The 21,636-nt window shown below is 48.7% G+C and overlaps 1 protein-coding gene across 1 annotated transcript in view; it reads right to left on the reverse strand.

Moving 5' to 3' along the window:
- Nucleotides 1–21,636, reverse strand: part of LOC119465954 (regulator of chromosome condensation) — a 28,452-nt gene extending 6,816 nt beyond the window's left edge. The window contains exons 1-5 of the mRNA XM_037726435.2: nt 21,447–21,636; nt 17,505–17,607; nt 15,427–15,617; nt 6,262–6,525; nt 1,108–1,288 (exon numbers count right to left, since the gene is read on the reverse strand). Of these exons, the coding sequence (XP_037582363.1) occupies nt 1,108–1,288; nt 6,262–6,525; nt 15,427–15,617; nt 17,505–17,607; nt 21,447–21,467 (760 nt within the window). The 5' untranslated portion in view covers nt 21,468–21,636. The remainder of the gene's footprint in view (nt 1–1,107; nt 1,289–6,261; nt 6,526–15,426; nt 15,618–17,504; nt 17,608–21,446) is intronic.

Below are 21,636 nucleotides of genomic sequence, written 5' to 3' on the forward strand. Positions count from 1 at the left end.
GAGCGATCTAAAATTGCACAAAACGACAATACGCATATACTTGAATCGCTTGTTTCTGTCGTGCGTTTAGTTTTTACACACAGCACTTTTGGTTTTATTTAAGATTTGCGTTAGACGGCTTTGTGTGATAATAATAATGCCTTAGTTTCATGTCGTTTTACAATTATTTTTACTTACATACATGATGATTATGTGTTATAGCTTACAATATTTTCAAAAGTATTGTTCGTTTTTTTTCTGCTGCAAATTAGACAAAAATACAGGCCTAAACTAGCTCCGGCTACTGGCCTAACATTTTTCTGCGCACTGTGTATGTGCACATTGAAGGAAATGAATTAAATGAAATATTAGAGCAACTAGATATAATTCAGTTCTGAACTGAATTTAATTACGGTGTTTTAAGTGCCAAAACCATGCTTTGATTATGACGCACATTTAGTGGGGGACTCCGGATTGATTTTGACCACCAGGGGATCTTCAACACGGGGAATGGCATGGGACACTGGCGTTTTGCATTTCGCCCCACTGGAATGCGGCCGCTGCGGCAGGGATTTGATCTCACGACCTCGTGCATAAAAGCACGACAGTACAGTTCCAGCGTAGTTAATGAAAACACTAGAAATTTAAGTCAATCAGTAAAACGCAATGATTCTTAATACAGTCGAACCCGTTTATAATGAACTCACTAGTTCCACGAAAAGTGGTTGTATCAGTAGTTCGTTATATATGGAATCGGCCTTGAAAACGCTAAGTGAACGCACTGATGCTAGCATCAGCAGTTACAAATTGGCAGCACTTTGGTCCGAAAAACAGATTTAAGTGTCACGTCCGTGGCCTAAGTGCAGCACGCGTACCATTTAGTTGAGCCTTTGCATGTAGCACAAGAGCACTGTTTTTACAGGAAAAAAGTTTATGGTGTTTTGCCTATAAATATTAGGTTACACAAACAACCAAACCTGTTGAAACAGCTTTGAACCATTATTTGTTTAGTTTGGAGTTGAAATAGAACTAAGTCATTTTTTTCTGAACAGGAATGAAAAAAAAAAAAAAAATTGATGGTAAAGTAATGGATATAACAAAGTAAATTCAGCTCGCATGTCTACTTACCACTAGGTTTCGATATGGAGACTTCGGTGGGCTTCAGCAGGTCTAGAGGAGCGGAGCATGCTCGACGCGAGGCACCAGGTCGCATAGGCACTCGTCCCAGCTGTCCTTGCTCACCGCATCCCATGGTGAGCATGTTGCCCTTGACCGTCAGCATCACTACGTGATCGCTGCCAGAGGCAATCTGCGTCAAGCAAGCAACGAATGCTTGAGACCGAGCGGCACAAATAAATAGCATGCTACCTCACTTCAGTTATGCCAGTGTCACACAGGCCTTTTTGAAAGCCTTTGAGCCAAGAATTTAGCGACTCAGCAGCGAAGTACATGCCACTTCACTGGTAGCTAGAAAAGCTGACCATCCTCTACCAATATTTCAAAGGCCTTCAAACAGCGGGCACTCTTGTTTTTATCTTGTTTACACAAGAAAGTACAGTCGATTTTCGTTAAAGGGGCCCTGAAACCCTTTGTTAACTAAGCACAGAATTACATTACGTCACCTCAAGAATCTCCTGCCGCAAAAATTTCCAAATCCTTCAAGCACAAGTGAAGTCAGACGCAGTTATTGGACAAGTCAGCGTCTTCCAGTCTCCTTTAATTTCCACCAGCAACTAGCACAGTGGAAGCTAGGCAAAGGGGTGAAAGGGACCAATGCCACCCCCCCCCCCCGCCCCCTCCAAAAGTTGAATGAGATACTGTTCGTGGTGGCACCCCGTGACAGTCGCGGTATCTATGCTGCACTTTTCATCTCCGAGACCACGCGCAGAAGATGCAGCAACACGCAACTGTCGTTACATCGGCAGTTTGAATATGAAATGGGTTATTCTGTCCGAGATCGCAGACATACATTTCATTTATTTAACTCAAGTGAGCAATAAGCTTATTACAGAGAATGTTCTCACAATCACGAAATCAGCCAATAGCAGTTGTGGGTCCAGCTGCTTGCAGCGACACCGCACGACGACACTGCGGAAGCCAAGCAAGCCATTTTTCGTTGCTTTTGACCCAAGATTGTAAATTCCCTGCTGCATCATCAGCCTATATTTTATGTCCACTGCAAGACGAAGGTCTCTTTTCTCTTTATGTGATCTCCAATTACAGTAAAAGCTGATGATACGAATCTCACGGGGTCACGAAAAATATTCGTATTAGTCGAAATTCGTATCATTGAAACACAATTAAAACTACTGTCGAATCTCGATAATCCGAACTCGAGCCCGAAAATTTGTTCGAATTAAAAGGACGTATTTTTGAAGTATTTGTGCACCATAGCACGATGCACGAACGGTGCGAGTCGTGAAATATCACGGCGCGCAAGCGCATAGCAAGCGCGAGCCACGAAACTGCCCACGCCGGCTAACGGTCGCTTCCCGATAACGACAGAAAACGAAGTTTCAGGGAGCGAGCGGGCGGCGCCGGCACACGGGTGCCCGCGGAGACCGTCGAAGGTGAGGGAGGAGGGCGCGCCAGGGAAGCGGATTTGGCCGCGTCAACTCCGCCGCTTCGGTGGCTCCCCTCGCCCTCCCTCTCAACTCCCTCGTAGCTCTCCCACCTTCGACTCTGTGCGCACATCTCCGTGCGCGCCCGCCGCCGTGCTGGCGCCAGCTTATTTTAGCCGCCCCCTGAAGTTTCGTTTTCTGCCGTTATCGGGAAGCGAGCGTTTGCGGGCGTGGCAGTTTCGTTGGCCCGACTGTGCCTCCGCCGCTGCTTCTCTCTGCGCTGCTGCCGCAGCGTGCAAGGTCAACATGTGACTAGAAAATAAAGAAGGGTTCACTGCCATTTTATCCGCGTGGCTGAGACGTCGGCACTAGTGTGTGCTAGAATACGGTTGTCTAGAACACTCTAGTCGTACACGTACACGCTTGTTCCGGCGCGATGCAGAAACGGCGACCTTGCAATTTGAGAGAGGGGGAAATTTCCGCCGCGGGTTCTTTTTTTCCCCCGTTCCTTCGCGCGCGGCATTGAGGGGTCTCTCCTGAGCTTTTGCTCTACGGCGGTGTCGGAGCAATGCCGGTCGGAGGCGCCGCCGCGTTATTTGGCGCGCTGCTAAGAGCATTGTCAGTGCGCGGTAGGTTCGAAATAAGCGTGTTCGAATTAACGAGATTCGACTGTAGCTAAATTAAAGAGTCAGAGGTGAACTCACTCAGGCACATGTACGTAAAAAGCATTTATTTCTTGAAGCGCCACCGCTTCAAACTCTTCGCGCCCAGTCGCGGAGTCCGCGCTATCCGGCGCCGCGCCTCCGCACCAAAAGAGAGAAAGCGCATGACTGCGCGCTGTTCTCTTTCGCGGCCGTCGGTGGGGCGGCGTTTATTCGTATCAACCGATGCAGGCTGAAAATCGATTCATAACAACCGTTCTCTAGCACGTTGCAAAGTAATGGGGCTCGGCCGGGACCACAGAAAACTTCGTATCATCCGGAAATTCGTATTAGCCGTGATCGTATCATCGAGCTTTTACTGTACCCGTCTTGCGCTAGCCGATTCCAACTTGCGCCTGCAAATTTTCTAACTTCGTCAGCCCACCTAGTTTCCTGCCGTCCTCGACTGCGCTTCCCTTCTCTTGGTATCCAATCTGTAACTCTAATGGTCTACCGGTTATCCATCCTACGCATTACATCGCCTGCCCAGCTCAATTTTTTTTTCTTAATGTCAAAGAATATCGGCTATACCCGTTTGCTCTCTGATCCACACCGCTCTCTTCCTGTCTCTTAACGTTACTCCAAAGATTTTTCGTTCCATTGCTCTTTGTGCGGTCCTTAACTTGTCCTCAAGCTTCTTTGTTAACCTCCAAGTTTCTGCCCCATATGTTAGCACCGGTAGAATGCAATGATTGTACACTTTTCTGCGACAGTGGTAAGCTCCCAGTCAGGATTTGGCAATGCCTGCCGTATGCACTCCAACCCAATTTTATTCTTCCGTAAATTTCCTTATTATCAGGGTCCCCTGTGAGTAATTGGCCTAATCGTTGTCCTTTAGAGACTCTAGAGGCTGACTGGCGATCCTGAATTTCAGTTCCCTTGCCAGGCTATTGAACATTATCTTTGTCTTCTGCATATTAATCTTCAACCCCACGCTTACACTTTCTTGGTTAAAGTCCTCAATCATGTGTTGTAATTCGTTCCCGTTGTTGCTGAATAGGACAATATCATCTGAAAATCGAAGGTTGCTGAGATATTCGCCGTTGATCCTCACTCCTAAGCCTTCCCAGTCTAAGAACTTGAATACTTCTAAGCATGCAGTGAATAGCATTGGAGAGATTGTGTCTCCTTGCCTGACCCCTTTCTTGATAGGTAACTTTCTACTTTTCTTGTGGAGAACCAAGGTAGCTGTGGAATCCTTGTAGATATTTGCCAAGCTATTCACATATGCCTCCTGTACTTGATTACGCAATGCCTCTATGACTGATTCAATGCGCCGGATAATTGGATAAATTTTGTCGGTCTCGTCAGACGAACTAAAGGAGTCCTGAAACAGTTTGGACATAGTAGAAAAACGTTGCCATTCTATTAACAAGGCTCCTGTAAACATGCGAGCCCAATATTATTGGACTGCATGCAGCAGGGAGGCCTCATACTTGAAAATCTTGTGGCCCTTTATACGCAATGCCTCACAACTTCAAGTGTACCAGAGAACTGGAAGAATGCCAACATTATACTAATCCATAAGAAGGGAGACGTTAGAAAATTGAAAAATTATAGGCCCATTAGCTTGCTTTCAGGCTTCAGGAAGGGATATTCTACGATGGATCACATCCATGTCATCAATCAGGTAATCGAGAAACTGACTTCACATTTAAAGCGCATGCACAGCGACCCTGTCGGCACCACGATGACAGTAGTACATGCTTCTTTCCTTCTACTGAAGTGAATTCGAAAAAAAAATGCCATTGCACATTTTTCCAAAAAATTGCAGGGGGAAGTTATAGGTAGTGCGTGTGCTAAACTCAACTCCTACCAAATGTTACTACTCTCGCATCTCTGCTTTTTGATCTTAAGAGGTTTATCATTGTTATGGTACAAACACATGCTTCATACCATAGTTGCCCTTTGACCCGCTAAAGAATACAACTACAGTCGAATCTCGTTAATTCAAACACGCTCAATTCGAACTTCCGGTTTATTCGAACTGACGCTGTGGTCCCATCAAAGTTGTGTGTATTCCAATGGGCGAAAATGCCCGGTGATTCGAACACGAATGCATTTGCGACAGTTAATTCGAACATACCGCGCACCAACAAGGCTCTCAGCAGCGCACCAAATCACGTGGCAGCGCCTCCGACCGGCCTTGCTCCAAAAAGCTGAGGCAAACCCCTCAACGCCGCGCGGAGAAAAAGAACCGCGGCGGAAATTTCACGCTCTCGCCGTTTCTGCGTCGCAATGGCGGAGGCCCAGTCCGGCCAATGAAACTAACCACGCCGGCCAACGCGCTCGCTTCAACGGCAGAAAACGAAACTTTAGGGAGCAGGCTAAGCTGGCACCGTGGCGGCGGCACCATTCCCGCCGGCCCAGCGCCAGCTTAGCCTGCTCCCTAAAGTTTCATTTTCGCAGGCTAAGTTTCGCGGGCTAAGCTGGCGCCGGGCCGGCGGCGGGCACGCACGGAGACTGTCGAAGGTGAGGGAGCTATGAGGGAGTTCAGAGGGAGTGCGAGGGGAGCCCCCGAAGTGCCACCGAAGCAACGGGGTTGCCGAGGCCTAATCCGCCTCTCTGCCGCCCTACTTTCTCACCTTCGACGGTCCCCACGCACGCTTATCGCCGGGCCGGCGCCGCCCGCTCCCTGAAGTTTCGTTTTCTGTCGTTATCGGGAAGCGAGCGTTGGCCAACGTGGGCCGTTTCGTGGCCCTCGGCCGCTATGTGTTTGCGCGCCGCGATATTTCACGACTCGCACCGTTCGTACGTCGTGCTGTGGTGCATGAATACTTCAAAAATAAGTCCTTCCTTTAATTCGGTCTTTTTTTAATTCGAACAAATTTTCGGGCCCCTTCGAGTTCGAATTATCGAGATTCAACTGTACAGACAATGATTTTACTGCATCGCTTGCACAGTGAAACTAGTTAAATCGGTCTATTCTGAAGTGCAAGCAATTTTTGAACCCTCTTTTTGTGTAAAATGGGCCGAACTTCAGAATTCGGTAAATACGGGGCACCAGAAATAAATCCTGCCTGGAGAATGTCCGAGACGACCAGCTTTGGCGCCTGTTCGGCCTTGCCCTCGGTGACAAGGCCCATCTGTCCTCGGGAGTCTCTGAAGTTGCCCCACAGGTACACTTTTCCAGAAACGGTGAGAGCGGCTGAGTGGGAGTCGCCTGCTGTCAGTTGGGCAACCGGCTCTGGGAGCTCCACGATTCCCGGCGTCGTCTCGCTGCCATCCAGGCTTGATGTCTGGCGTCCCAGAGCACCCTCATCGTTGCACCCAAACGACCACACCTGTGTCAAATGGGGAAGAAACCACTGACTCGGACGCTGCTTGGATAGCGTGCTGAAGTGCAAGCATTGACATGAGAGCCAGTAAGGAAACGCAAAAAAAAAATATCCTTACATAATGTGGCCTCAGTGTACTGAACGCTGCCACTGTTATTTGACTATCATGCATCCCCATTTATTGAACCTCACGGCTCAATGCAGGAAATTTACTAAGGAGAGGTGATGTGGATTAGTACAAGAAAACGGAGCAAACAAAAAATTAAGCACAAAAATTGGGGAAGAAAGGAAATGAGGAGTGCAAACTATGACATAAACTAAGAAAATGGTCTTGAGCAATGTCGGAAGATGGTGAAAAGAAGGTTTCAATGCAAGGGTGCCCTTTATTACCGTTTTTAATTCAGCGTCATTCGCAGACGTTTAGACGTGAAAGACTAGTACTTCCATTGAATAGACCACAAAAATTAAGCTTAAGGTAAAGCGAATGTCCAGCTTACCTCAAGTACCTTCATTTTATTTCTGAGAAAAACCTATCACTACCGAAGATCACTTTGGAGAAGGCACTACAGTGTTTGGCGGGAGGTGTAACATGAGACATTTCAGTAGCAGTTGCGAAATATTTTTTTAGATGCGAAGCAGCTTAAGATGGGGGCTTTGTCCGTCCCTCCCGCGGCGTCCCGCACCCCCCACAGCGCATGTGCGTCCCTTCTCCGTCTCTCTCTCCTACGCTCCCCCTTTCTCTCCTCTAAGAATTTGGAGCGGCGCGCACGACAGGTGGTGCGACAGCTGCATACTCCGCTGGGGGCGCCACGGTAGTTCCGTGGCATGAAAATGACGGAGCACGCACGCCTCATTCTCTCTCCTGTGCAGCGCCGCGATGAGCGCTCGGGCCGCTGCCACGAAACCATCTCCCCACTGCTTCGCATCAGTAACAACTTGATGAGGGCTAGTTGGTTCATAGTTGAGCGAAGGTATGAAGTAACAGCGCGTAATGAACAAGGACGAGAAAGGAACGAAGACCACAGGACAAGCGCTGACTGCCAACTGAATGTTTATTGCAAGAAAACCCGCCTTTTTTATGCATACTCAAAATACATGCGCACATCACACATGGTTCGCATCCACACATGGTTCCCTTTAGCGGGAGATGGAGTAATTTTTTTTTCTAGTAATGCTTGCTACCAATAAACTTGTACAAGTAATTTGTGCTAGTGATTCAATTCATTTTTACGAGGAAACGTATCATTACTGAGTGCACCATAATTAGATACCTAATCACTTTGTAATTATAGTGACTCATCATAAAAAGTTGTCGCAGTTTCACCTGAAAGGCGAAGCATCAATTGCGATAGCAAATTTGTAGAGAGCTATACGGAGTAATGATATTAGCTTTATCAGCTGTATAAACTTGCACATGCAGCAGCACCGGCAACACGCAGAACTGTTGTCGACGCCGTCGGCGTTTTGCCCGCGTTCGCTCAAAATGCGTGCGGCGTTGGTGACAGTTGCCGGAGCCTCTGATATAAATAGGCACTTGGTGCCGCAGCTAAACGTCGCCTCCCTTCCCTCCCCCACGCGCGTCGGAAGAAGGCGCGTTTGCTCTACATATATGGTGATTGTAAAGGAGGAAAGAGACGCCTACTTCTGCAGCCTTTAAGCGAGCACGACGCAGAATGCGCGTTTGTTCTCCGCCGTGCGTTCACTCCCCATGAAAGCGCGCGCCCCTCGCGCTCTTTCACTCGCACATACAGCGTTCGGCGCGCGGCGACGATTTCATCTCCATTGACGTCATACGGAACCTCACGGTGACGGCGACGACAGAAATCTGCTTTTGAGTGTCCATATAATTGCTATCGCAATAAAATGCAATCATTCTACGACCTTGACTTGCTCTTAAGGGAGTCAGCAGCCCCTTGGCATAAAGTTATGTAAATTGCATAAATTTATCGACAGTCTATCATAATTCGTGACTGAAGGGGACATATCTTTGTTTTTGAATGCCGTCGAATCGAGACGCCGAGCGCCCTAGTTTCTAACAGACGGCCCCCAGTCACCACACGCTGCCTTGCCGGGTATGCGCTGTCGCCGACCTCTACCTGTAGCGCATCCACACAAGGAAGCAAGCTGTTAAACAATTGCCTCACGCCTCGGCAGACTGCACTATGCAAAGGGAAAATTCTGCCAGGTACCGAAGGGGAGCCGGAGGGGAAGAGAGCAAAGAGATAAGCTAAGCGCACCGTGTCTGTGTTTCAGAAGTTCTCCCAAGCGAATGCATTGCACAGTGGTGGACTTGGCACTCCTGTCAATCTTGCTCTGAGGTCAACACACCTTGAAGGCAAACACTGACTATCTATATTGTTAGGTTATAATGTTTGAACAACCTCGCAACATGTGCGTTACGCCAAAAGACTAATCAGTTAAAGAGAAAATTGTAACTAATGGTACACATGAAGGAACACTGCCAGAGATGATCGCATTCTCTTGCACAAGAGCATGTCCCGATTTCACCGCACTCTGCAGCCCACTCCCTCATGACCGGAAATGACACTAATGACACAGACCACAACAGCACTGACCAACCACGGACATATCTGATGCAATTGGAAGTTCGGATAGTGCAGGCCCTGGTGTCAAGAAGCTACATTATGAAATGTGGCATACTTCAACAGTGTGCTAATTCGGCCTAGTTGGTACACAGGTGGGTGAAGAAGCAGCGCTTTCGTACAGGGCAAGAGGAGACGACATGCACAAGTGCTAACTGACTAACTGCCAAGTGCTAACTGAGTTGAGAAGGAGGGCCAGGGAAGCCACCGAAGCGACAGAGTTGCCGAGGCCAAGTCCGCTTCCCTGCCGCCCTCCTCCCTCACCTGCGAGGGTCCCTGCACGCGCCTGTCGCCTCTTCCTCTTCACAACTACAATCTCTCTCTCTCTCGCCGTGCCTGCGCCGCCGTTATCGGGAAGCGAGCGTTGGCCGACGTGGGCAGTTGTGGCCCTCGCTCGATATGTGCTTGCGCGCCACGATATTTCACAAATCGCACCGTTCGTATGCCGGGCTATGGTGCACGAATAGTTAAAAATAAGTTCTTTTAATTCGGACAAAATATTTGGGCCCCTTCGAGTTCGAATTATTGAGATATGACTATACATGCAAGTCAATGGGATTTAGGTCGGGACCGCGAAAACGCGACGTAGCAGCCAGGAAAACGCAGCAGCGAGGAAGGTATCAATGGGATTCCACTATTAGAAATGTTTTCTGGTAAAAATAAATTCATTTTTCTTGATATTGTGCATGTTTTGACAATACGAATTTCAGGTGATACGAATATTTCACGCGACCCCGCGAGATTCGTATCACCGAGATTTTACTGTACAGTTAAACCTGCTTATAACAAACCTCCATATAACGAATTCCTGGATATAATGAAGTTTTTCTATTCCCCGCCGTTACTCCATAGAAGCACCTGTATTTGATACCTCTACCTAACGAAGTGCCAGCGGGAGACCCCCCTCGAAATTACGAATTTTCCCCGACAACAACCTAGAGATTTCACCCCAAATTTTGTCATTTTGGCGTGAGCAGCAACCGAAAGCACCTTCTCCGCCGCGACGGAATGCGAAGCGGCAGTGCCGCGCTTGGCGCGCTCGAATTCACGGTGGCTGCGAGGCGAGAACGAGCACACCTGTGCGTGCGAGCGAGGCAGGCCTGCATCCCTCAACCCGGCTAACTTGCCGCCGTGGGCGTGACCTTCCCCCTCCCTTCATTCAAACCTGATCCCACCGCTTGCTGCAGCTGGCCTAGCCCGCCAAGCCGGCACTCTCCTTTTCCAGTTGATGTAGCTGAAGGGGAAAAAAATTTTTTTTTCAACGCACTGGCAGCACCACTCTTTGGTTACTGTGCCTCTGCGCTTCACTTCACTAACCTGACACTAGGCGAGACTATACGACGCTACAACCCAGGGAGCCTACATTAAAGCTCCCTACTACAACGCCATTGTGTCACTCGCTCTTCGTTTCCGACGCCTCGTGCTTGTGCAAAACGAGACGTGTCCACGCATCCAGTACCTGGTGTGACATTCCAAGGATGAGCGATTCTAAAGCATGAGGTGCACGGTACTGTAAAGGATTTTCTTCCTTTCTTTTGGTCACGGAAAATGGGTGCGCGTTACAATCCAGGGCGCGTTCGAATCGAGTAAATACGGTAAGCGTTTTTTTTTCTTCGAACTTTCGTGCTGAACTTAGATATAACGAAATCCTCTTTATAACGAAGTTTTTCGGGAATTTTTTACTTTTGTTATGTCCAGGTTTAACTGTATATGAACACTCCAAGTGCATCTCGCCTTCGGCACCGACAATCGCGCCTCAATCTCCCACGTTCGAAGGAGGAAACACCGTATTCCGTCACGCGCATGGCGCCAGGGTGAGGGGAGGGGGCCACGCATCAACCACGCATGGCGCGGCCTTGTGTGCCCCATCTTAAAGGCAATCTGCATCGGGAGCCGAGCCTAAGTGGGATGGCGGCTTACACCTTTGTGCGTGCTTCGTTCTCGCCGCTTAGTTTGTGTTGAAGCAATACACAGTACGAAGGTCACTTCACATGTTGTTGCTGCCGCACTTCCTCACGCCAACGTTTTAACAGTGAGTGTCCGTGGTCATAGAGTGTGATGTGTTCAAGTTGTGGGGATGCGCGACTCTCGCGCATCCCCTGATGTTGTCCCCGCATAGCTCCCGTCTCCTGTAATCCTGCTTCGCTGCGTGGCTATACGGCGACAAAGGTCGGTGTGGTTGCAGCAGATAGCGCGAGTGTTGCGCTGCTAACGCCACCTAACAGCGGGGTTACTTGGGCGCAAAAGAAGAGCCTTCGCAAAAGGAAGAAGGCGCTTCCTTTTGCCGTTGGGGTCGGCAATCAGCAGGACACCGATATGGACGAACACGGATTGTTCGAACTCGCCACCGTTCGCGTGACCTTACGCGTGAACGACTAGGTGTTTGTGTGATAGCATGGGGCGAACATATTCACTCGCTATCCGTTCGCGGCGAGTTGCACTTCCTTGATTTGTCTCAAGCCCATGTGAATGTTCTATGGGTAGCAATCCAGCCAGCATGCATTAGTGTATGAAAAATGCAATAAATGCCCTTGTGATTGTTTGCACTACTGTGTTGTCGTTCCTTTGTCCCAAGAGCATGTGTGAGATCTCGCAATGTTTGCCTCTGTGTAATGACACCACGTTTGTTGATATACATAGTTAGCGAATGTTTGCAAGTTTATACGGCCAATAAAACTATTATCCTTACTTCATGTAGCTGTCTATGCATTTGGTATCGCAATCGATGGTTCGCCTTTTGGATGAAACTGCAACGTTTTTAGAGGTGGCAGCAAAAAAGAAAAAAGAACACTAAAAATTTTACCCCACATAATGAATGCACCCTCCAACCTTGCGCATAATTTTTGGGGAAAAAAGTCCGTTCATTATACGAGTAAATACGGTATTATGAAAGAGCAGGCAGAGGGGAGCAAATGCTTCGTCTGCCTCTCACTTTAATACACCTCCAAAACTAGAGATTATGCGACCTCTAGCACTAAACTTACAGGTAGACAGCACACATGAAGCGTTGATCATCTCAGCTTTGCACCTGCCACAGATAACCTCCAAGAAAGGGCAAGCAGGTGGTGTTTGCGCTTCGCCGGGCTGACATCCATGCGCAGCTATGGCCGGACTAGGAGAGATGACGCGCGTGCTCACAAACATGAATTATGTGTCAGCAGTTGTGCAACAGCTTAAATAGGATTTGGAGCAATTTTTGGACCACTAAATCCCAAATTTGGAGCAGTTCCACAAAGAATGCTTACTCATAAAACGCCATAAAATTTACCCCACATAATAAATGCACCCGCCAACTTTGCATTGGATTTCTGGGGGAAAAAAAGTGTGTCCTTTACGCGAGTATATACGGTAATTCACATCAGCAGCGTAGGTGATGGCAGGAGCGCCATCGGAGATGGTTGTTCGGAGTGCACGTTTAGTTTCGTCGTGCACGGTTGACCTAGGCTGCGCCCGGCAAAATTGAATGCGCGCTCCGAACAACGACCTCAATCGCGCCTCAGCAGTGCACTGCACGCAACTTTTTCCGTCAAACATGTGGAAACTACACATGCATTTCTTCGCGAGTGGTTGCCTTTCGTTTTTTTTTTTCCCCCGACGATGCGTCGTGACGTTCCCGTGATAGTCGAAACATGCAGCGACTGTTTGACGATCTTTTGGCGTTTCGGCGGTGTACAGCGAAAATCCGCACCATTTCATTAATGTGGTGCCTGTTGCCGCATGGAACTGAACCCTTGCAAGTTTTGTGCATTGCGTCGCCTACAAAGCTCACGCCGTCAGTGCCGGGTCGCTTGCTGTACCGTACAAGTGAGTTTCCCCGTGGAACATTCGTAACCGCTCCACTCGGGACAGCGTGCACGGATACGGCGAGATCTTGTTGAGTCAACGTGGCAATGGTGAAGTAGCTTTCGTTACTGCAAGCAACGCGCACTCCTTGTCTCCGCGAGATTTTACTGCATATACAGTAGAACCTCGTTCATGTTTTCAAAAAATATGCAGAAAATAAACGTATGATCCGGGAAAACGTACGATCCGAATCCAGTAAAAATTGAAGCTGACAAGCCCATATTGAGGTGCAAGGGCAGAAAACATTTATTTCTTGCAAAACATAGTTGCAGTTGAATCTCGTTAATTCGAACTGACGCTGTGGTCCCGTCACAGTTATGTGTATTTCAATGGGCGAGAACGCTCGGTAATTCGAAGGCGAAAGCATTTGGGACAGTTAATCCGAACATAACCACGCACCGACAATGCTCTCAGCAGCCTGCCAAATCATATGGCGGCGCCTCCGACTGGCATTGCTCCGACACCGCCATAAAGCAAAAGCTTAGGAGAGACCCCTCAATGCCGCGCGGAGAAATAAAAAAGAAAGAAAAAATAGCGTGGCGAAAATTTCCTCTCAAATGGTAAGGTCGCCATTTCTGCGTCACTCCGCAACACGCGTGTGCGTGCCGACGTCTCAGCCAACGCTGCGGCGCAGAGGGAAGCAACGCGGAGGCCCAGTCCAGCCAACGAAACTGCCCACGCCAGCCAACGCTCGCTTCAACGGCAGAAAACGAAACTGCGGGGAGCGGGAGCGGCGGCCGGCTGGCGCGCACGGAGACAATCGAAGGTGAGGGAGCTACAAGAGAGTTGAGAGGGAAGGCGAGGGGAGCCACCGAAGCGACGGGGTTGCTGAAGCCAACGCGCTTCCCTGCCGCCCTCCTCCCTCACCTTCGACGATCTCCGCGCGCGCGCATCTCCGTGTCGGCGCCGCCCGCTCCCTGAAGTTTCGTTTACTGCCGTTATCGGGATGCGAGAGAGAGAGAGATTGTGGTTGTGAAGAGGAAGAGGCGCTATCGGGATGCAAGCGTTGGCCGGCGTGGGCAGTTTCGTGGCCCTCGCTCGCTATGTGCTTGCACGCCGCGATATTTCACGACTCGCACCGTTCGTACGTAGCGCTATGGTGCACAAATACGTCAAAAATAACTCCTTTAATTTCGAACAAATTTTCGGGCCCCTTCGAGTTCGAATTATCGAGATTTGGCTGTATTTTCTGCTGGGGTGTCACACCCTTGGACAGGAACAACTCCTTTTGCACACATTGCAGACCCTTGTCCGCATTTTCGTACTCTTTCGTGCGAAAGAAGCTTTGTAAGGCTTCCAGGCCATCAAGGGCTTCGGCGAAGCCGTAGCGCCGCACGCGCGGCGTCCGCCTGTTTTGGCCGCTTAGTAGTACGCGTTGAAGCAAGGGGCGAGGTAGCGCGAAGGTCAATTCGCTTGCCGCTGCTGCCGCGCTTCACTTCGGGCGAACGAGCAATGCAGAGAAGTTGTGGAGGGGGAATTGAGCACTGCAGAGAAGCCGCACGACGGCCGTCTGCCATTTAGCACTTCACAAGCACATGAGAGCGGCCTTTTCGCACACCTGAATGATAATTTTTCGCTGCAAAACGTATCATACGACTGCAGTTTGTCACAATGCTGAACGTTGCTGCCGAATAATCACATTTTCCGGGAACGTATTAACCGGAACGTATTAACACATTCCTCTATGGGGTTATGTTTATTTTTCAATTGGAAACGTAGGAGCCAGGTAATCGTATTAAGCGGGAACGTATCATCGAGGTTCTACTGTAAAACATGCCACACTGCAACCAGCAGCGAAAATATTTTTCGGCACGCACCACCAAACACGCCAACGTCTTGTCTGGGCATGTGTTTGGATCTCGTTAGGTTGGCTAGAATGGACGAGAAGGGTGGCCAGTAATCTCGTCTGCGCTACTGGATCGGATGGAGATGCCCAAGCTGCAGGTTGCCAACGCGGCCTTTGTTTCCCGCTAAAACTAGTGTAACCGAGAAATTTCGCGGCTGGTCGGGCGTTTTGGCGCAGCGTGACGCAATTTTAACATATTGTAACGGATACGAAAGGCAGGCACAAATGGGCCTGAATATTGTGCCAAAAGCTCTTGTCACAATATTCAGGCCCATTTGTAGTTGTGGACCGCCTGGGCGAACTCACTTACGTAATAGCTCGCCTCCTGTGCGATCGGAGCGTGATCGTAGCGCAATCCGGCCTCTTGAGCTCTTTGTTCTCTTCGTCTTCTCTCTCTTTGTGCCTGCCTTTCGTATCTGTTACAATATATCACGGTTTTGGCGCGGCTCAGCGCAAAAATACTAAATTGTATCAAAATGGCGCAATTGCCGCAGCTGTTGCGCCCCTGCGTGAGTGAAGTGTCCGCAACTTTGCTAACAAAAAAGTTTCCGCATCCTGAATGTGATGCCCAAAAATGTACCTCCACTTCCGCAGCATCATCTGAACAAATCTCACCTTGCCGTCAGCTGTAAGGCACAAGGTGTGCATCCCGCCGGCCACAACATCGACGACATCCTTCAAGTCAGCAACCAGAGCGGGCCGCGCTACCTCCATGACATCTGGACCCAGTCCGAGCTGGCCAACATCGCCTTGGCCAACGGTGTAGACGTGTCCAGGGCTATCACGGCGTCTAACGGACACCTCCACTGCAAAGGGCATTTATGCAATTATATCGTAAGGCTCTCGTGGTCCAGCCGCATTTACGCTCTTAATCTTGCTCCACATAAGCTCCACTAAGGAAATTAGACATTTATGCTAATATGTGTTGCACTTTGTCAAACTTGTGTGGATTGATGTTACCTTTTTTAATGGTAACATCATACCTACCCCCGCATTATAAAACGATCCTTGGCTATGCTCTTCCTCCATTCCACCAAGTTGAGCACAGCACTACCCTTTGACTGATGAACACCCTACACTTTTGAAGAATCGGCGTGGATGACCATAAAAGCGCATCGACCACTAATGTCAAGGGGTGGTGCTGCTATCTACAGTGCAGAGAGAAGGAACATTCTAGAATATGGGGGCTAGCCCTTATTTCTACACGTCAGCAAATGCAGATCTGTACAATGCCTTCAGATGACGTCGACGATGCCAGGCCTGTTGTCCCGAGGCCAATTTTAGCATAAAATGAAGATATCTCATATTTACCAACCATTAAACTTTCCAAGTGTCTTACGCATAAAAAAGCCTGTGGCACAATTCCTATAATATTGAAATTGTTGGTCAGTATTCCTCCAAAACCAGGTCATACGTATCACGCTGTAGGGGAACGTGAAATAAAGCAATGTAAGGCCATGTCAGCAAAAAGTCACAGGCAACTAAGCCGTCCTAGCAGGCAGATTCACGTTTATAGAAAAGGTGCCAGTGGGTGCAAATGCATTGGCAAACCGGAAGCAAACCACAAAATTGAAATGGCAAAAATACAAGCTTATTGTAACACAATCAAAGAATTGATGTTCAGTGCTACGAAATCCACAGGTGTATCGCTGATACAAACGTGTATTTTTTACATTATATGCATCCATTAACTTGCATGGCAAAGCGTCCTTGCTTCTACCGGATACGTGGATGTTAGAAAGATTTGACGCATATGCAGGAACTATAGTGTATAGGAAAATGTGTACCAGTCTTGCTCTTGACAGAAAGCTTGTGCTCCTGAGCCCCGTCATTAACCCCTTCCGGCCCCCAATTCTGTCTACTGAAAATTTAGTATCGCCGCATTTATTGCATCTTCATAACCACAAAAAGCCCGCAGCGTCTGAACGGATTAGGAATTTTCAATTCTTCAGCGAGTTTTGTCAAGCTTACAGTGCGTGAATTCCATGCAATAACTGGCTACAGGCACATTAGACAAAGGATCAACTCTTCCCATGTCTAGCGTATTTGGTAAGTACTTATCCAGCCCCTCGAAAAAGATGCCCGATGTAAAACACTGAAAGACGATTAAAGTGAATCTACTACACGACAGGAAACCTACTCCGAGAGCAAGCATTCAGCCGTCTACATTCCAATTTGTTTCACTAAAACGCTGAACACATTCAAATTTGTAGTGCAGGTCCAATGAGAAGTGTTTCAAGAAGTATCCGAGATGTTTTAAATATCAATGTTGTCATCAGTGCTTTTGATGCAGTATCCTGGCATACACAACTGCATGCAGAAGCACCTTAAGGGGCAAACACAGTAGCCTGTCTGGACCATTTGCACCCAACAGCAAGCGAGTGGAATTTTCTACACCACGCGACGCCGCAGGCAACGTATGGCCTAGCAGGCTTTTTCGCACACAGGGCAGCTTCTTCTGTGCTGCAATGCATAGGCACAAGCCAGCCAAATTCTGCGTTGCCAAGAAAACAGGTACCTTGCACCTGTTAGCCACTCCAGGTTGCCAGCGTCTCCTGGTTTTACTTAACTTTATCCTGGATCCCGTTACACCATGGTAAGTATGAACCAACTAACCAAGCAACATGTAGTGATGAGAGTAAGTGATTGGCCCCATAAGAAAGCAGCACACAAACAAGATTTGAACTTGTCACCTTTCTCAGTCTTTAGTTTCTTGAGAGAAGGCGCCGAGCTAGCGACACTTGCATTGCTCTTTTTCCTCTTGGCGGGTGCCATCTTCTGTGGGGCCTGAGGCTTCTAATAAACAAAAAAAAAAAAAAAAGCAAGCAATACTCAAGTAAATCCAAGGCAAGGAACTACTCACGTATAATGCCAACTAGTCATCACTTGAACACGTGTTCTTCTTCTTCTTCTTTCTGGGGTTTTACGTGCCAAAACCAGTTCTGATTATGAGGCACGCCGTAGTGGAGGGCTCCGGAATAATTTCGACCACCTGGGGTTCTTTAACGTGCACTACAACGCAAGCACACGAGCGTTTTTGCATTTCGCCTCCATCGAAATGCGGCCGCCGCGGCCGGGATTCGATCCCGCGATCTCGAGCTCAGCAGCGCAACGCCTTAGCTGACTGAGCTACCCCGGCGGGTCACTTGAACACGTGTTGAAGTTCTAATTTGTTACCAGCCCTAGCTTAAGTGAATCCAGGAATGGTCAATCACTTGTGGTCAATCAGCAGATGCTGACTGGCTGCTACCCGTGCCACAGTTGAGGGTTATATGTGAAGTCACAGCTAAAACTGTTTTTAAAATATAGTAAGTGCCACGATTATGATTGCTGCAGCAAACACAGTTTGCCCATCGTAATGTCAAAAAATTTAGTAGGCAACATCTTAAGGAATGTCACTAATAAAATTATGAGTTTTTATTCATTCAGACTACTTATTAGGTGGAGAAGCCTTGACCGTATTTAGCATGTGCCGATACCACCCTGGAAGCTACCTTGGATCCACCCAATTCCGGGGAGTCAATAAGTTGGCAAGCTAGATAAGTCACGTCTACACTATCGATGAAACTGCTTTTATGACTGCGGTCCAATAACACGCGAGCCAAAACAGCAAGGTTCAAAGGCAACTGACCATTTACAAAAGTGTTCTGTGCATGAGCAAAAAATATTTTCCAATCAAACGTGCTTAAGATGGTTCATTTTGCCGTCTAATTAGTCGACATGTGCCTGTGTTACTGGTTTTAAAACCTGAACATCATGGCAACTTCTCTTGCAAATCACGTCAGCAATACTCGGAAAGTAACACTTGCGTCAGGAACACGGAGTAAGATAAGACAGGAGCGCCGACTCCGCTCGTCTGGAAGGGACACATTCTGCAACGCCGGCTCCTGCTTCACAGCGTGTTCGCCAGACGGTGCTACGAATTAAGAAAAACTCTGCAGCGGAGAGGAGCAAAGGCGCGGGAACTCTGCTTGCCTATCCGTTTTGTCGTCTGTTCCGCGCACGCCCTGACGACTGTAGTACTTGCGCTTTATTATTTGTGCGCATATATTTTTTGTGTTTGATTGCTGTCAAATTGAGACGGCCGACGGTCCACGTTTGTAGCAGACGACACGCTCAGCGGGTGCCGCGCTGCCCGTTCTGCGCCACCGTCGTCGCCGGTCTCCGCCACTCAGCGCATGCGCACATGAAAGCAAGCTGTTGAGTGTTTTCCACGCGCCTCGACAGATAGCGCTACGAGATGTATAATTTGCGTTGCACGTTTTGTCCCGAGCGAATGCGTTGCGCGGCGGCGGAGTCGGCGCTCCTGTCTTATCTTACTCCGTGGTCAGGAACAACCAACCAGCTTTTAAACTGGGGATATGACATGTTTTCCAACCAGATTTTGTAGTGCAGCCGCAGCACCAAAGAGGATGCGCACCATGTCACAAGTCGTAGTAGGGAGTTCAATTTTGAGTACACTCTTAAAAGACTGCACCCTTTAGGCTTATCTTGGCCCAAAATGATAATCGTCACCTTGCACGTCTTTCCATTCTTTGATGCTGCGCGCCCAGTACAGGGGTTTATCCAGAATTTTGATTTTGTGGGGGGTGTCGGGGTCCTCCTAGGGGGGGGGGGGGGGGGGGGCGTGTACAAATCCCTGGCCTGGGAAATCATTCCAGGCCATGAATGACATGCGCATCATCAGCGTGGCATAGCATTCTCGACAGGAACGTAGCGAGTGCCGAGTTTTCAAAAAAGGAAACTTTTACAGCGAAGCTGTTAAGGGCTCCGTCTCCGATGGGCGTGTCCGCATGTAGAAAAAAACTCTCATTGGCTCAAGCATTTTATGTTGTGAGAGGGTGCAGATGAAACCGAGAACGGGGGATGGGGGGTTGACATAAGTCGCGCCGTCCAATACTCGCGTTGGCGGGGGAGAGCATGAGGCGCACTAACCATTGGCGGTGTACGAAAGAAAGTCGGTCAATGGAGTGGGGAGTTCGCGTTAGCGTCAGTTGTCTATACGAAGCTTTTGTCAAGGACTCTTGTCTGGGAACGTCGTAGAAAAGCACGGAGGCAGAAAAATATAGGAGGGAACATTACGTCACGCAGCTAGCATTGGCAAGCGAATGCTTCGTGTAGCCAGCAGTGGTGGCCCAACACGTGACCTCTTGCAATGAGATCACGGAGAATCGAGATTGGCCGAGACATTTGGTTACCGGTAGTTTTTATTCGGTACACGCTCAGCCGGCAGCTGCTCACATGCAGGAAGGAAAAATATTGTTCCTTGTTTTTGGTTTTTTTTCCTTGGTTTTGTTTTTGTTTATTTCAAGGAAACAACAATAGTTTCGAATGGGGACTGAAAAAAAAAAAAATCAACGAGGAGTACTAAAACCTACCGCACGCTCTGACGTATCCTCCGTGCTGTGACGTTTTTATCACGTGTTGGGCCACCACAGCCGGCGACAATCGCGTTGCGGTACGAAAAGCGCGAGGAACGCGCTAGGAACGCCGAGCCAGTTCTTTCAGAGTCGGGCATTTTATAGCCATCGTCTAAGTGTTCAAAAATGCCCCATTATGCTACTCGGAGCCGGCAACGTAGCGACCCTTAAGGGTCGGTTTACCATTGTGTAGCCAAATTCAACATAGCAAATCCCACCATAACGCCAGCTTTGCTGAACTTCCCTCTTTACAGGGCTGACAGTTTTTTAAGAGTGTACAGAAAACGCCACGTCCAGCTTGCGTTCTTTGGCACTCCTTTTGGGGTTCTTCTGTACGTCCGACGGGCTGCGTACCCTAGCTTCGCGTACGCAAAATGTAAAGCTCCCTCACTGCAAAGGCGGTTGACGTGCTAGGTTAATGAACAGCGAGCGCGCCTGATGGTCTGAACATCAGACACAAGCGAATGAAAACGTCAGTGTTTATATCAAAACGTGAGCGGAAAGTCACAGCGCAATCTCGTATAAAACCGGTAATTAATTTCTGCTCACGGAAACCACAAAAATACTTCGCGCTGTCTTACACGCTCCGAACCCTGGTGGCCCCCACGCGAAGGACAACGACCTCCCGAAACGCGGGAAACGGCCGTGCCACCTTTGTGCTAGTAGAAAATATAATGGGTTATTACGTGCCGAAACCACGATCTGGGGACGTATTCTGAAAGGTTCCACTTCGGCGATAGTTCGCCTTTTGCCTTAAGACAGTGGTTGAGCAAAATCGTCGGGCTCAACCAATCAATCAGCTCCCATCCAATTTTGCTAAAACCGCCAATGGTTCGCCTTTTAACGTGCACCTAATGCACGGTGCACGGTAGTGCTCGTGGCGACCGGCCAGCAAAGTTCATAGTAAAAACCCCAGGCTGCCAAAGCATGGCAAAGTTGTGCGATATCGCCGCGTTCCAGGCAAGATTTGCAAATTCCATTTTCGAACCACGCGCTCAAATTTTTGGACGATTCCCAAAGCAAGAACATACGACAGCACTAACTTGTCGGTCCATGAAGTAGATTTCCACGACGAATAAGCCGCTTGTTTTTGCCTCTGTACTCACAGCATCGAAAACGCTTATGCGGCGCGAGCATCGATGCCGGCGTGACCACGAGAAAGCACACCACGCGTCTCTTCTTTTACACCGCGTGGTACAAAAAAAAATCACTTACCGTGGGCTTTGGGCGGGGCATTTCAAAGCTTGCAAATTGAAGAGGTTGCCCCTTATGTTTCCCACCGGTTTACCTCTCCAAATGTGACACAACTTGAAGTCTAGACCGCCTAGATTTCAAGCAGCTTGAAAGTTGAGCAGGCGGCGCGTTTCTCCCATGGAATCGGCCGGCAGGTCACGTGGCAAGTAGC

This window comes from Dermacentor silvarum, chromosome 10, assembly GCF_013339745.2.
Source record: "Dermacentor silvarum isolate Dsil-2018 chromosome 10, BIME_Dsil_1.4, whole genome shotgun sequence".
Lineage (NCBI taxonomy): Eukaryota > Metazoa > Arthropoda > Arachnida > Ixodida > Ixodidae > Dermacentor > Dermacentor silvarum.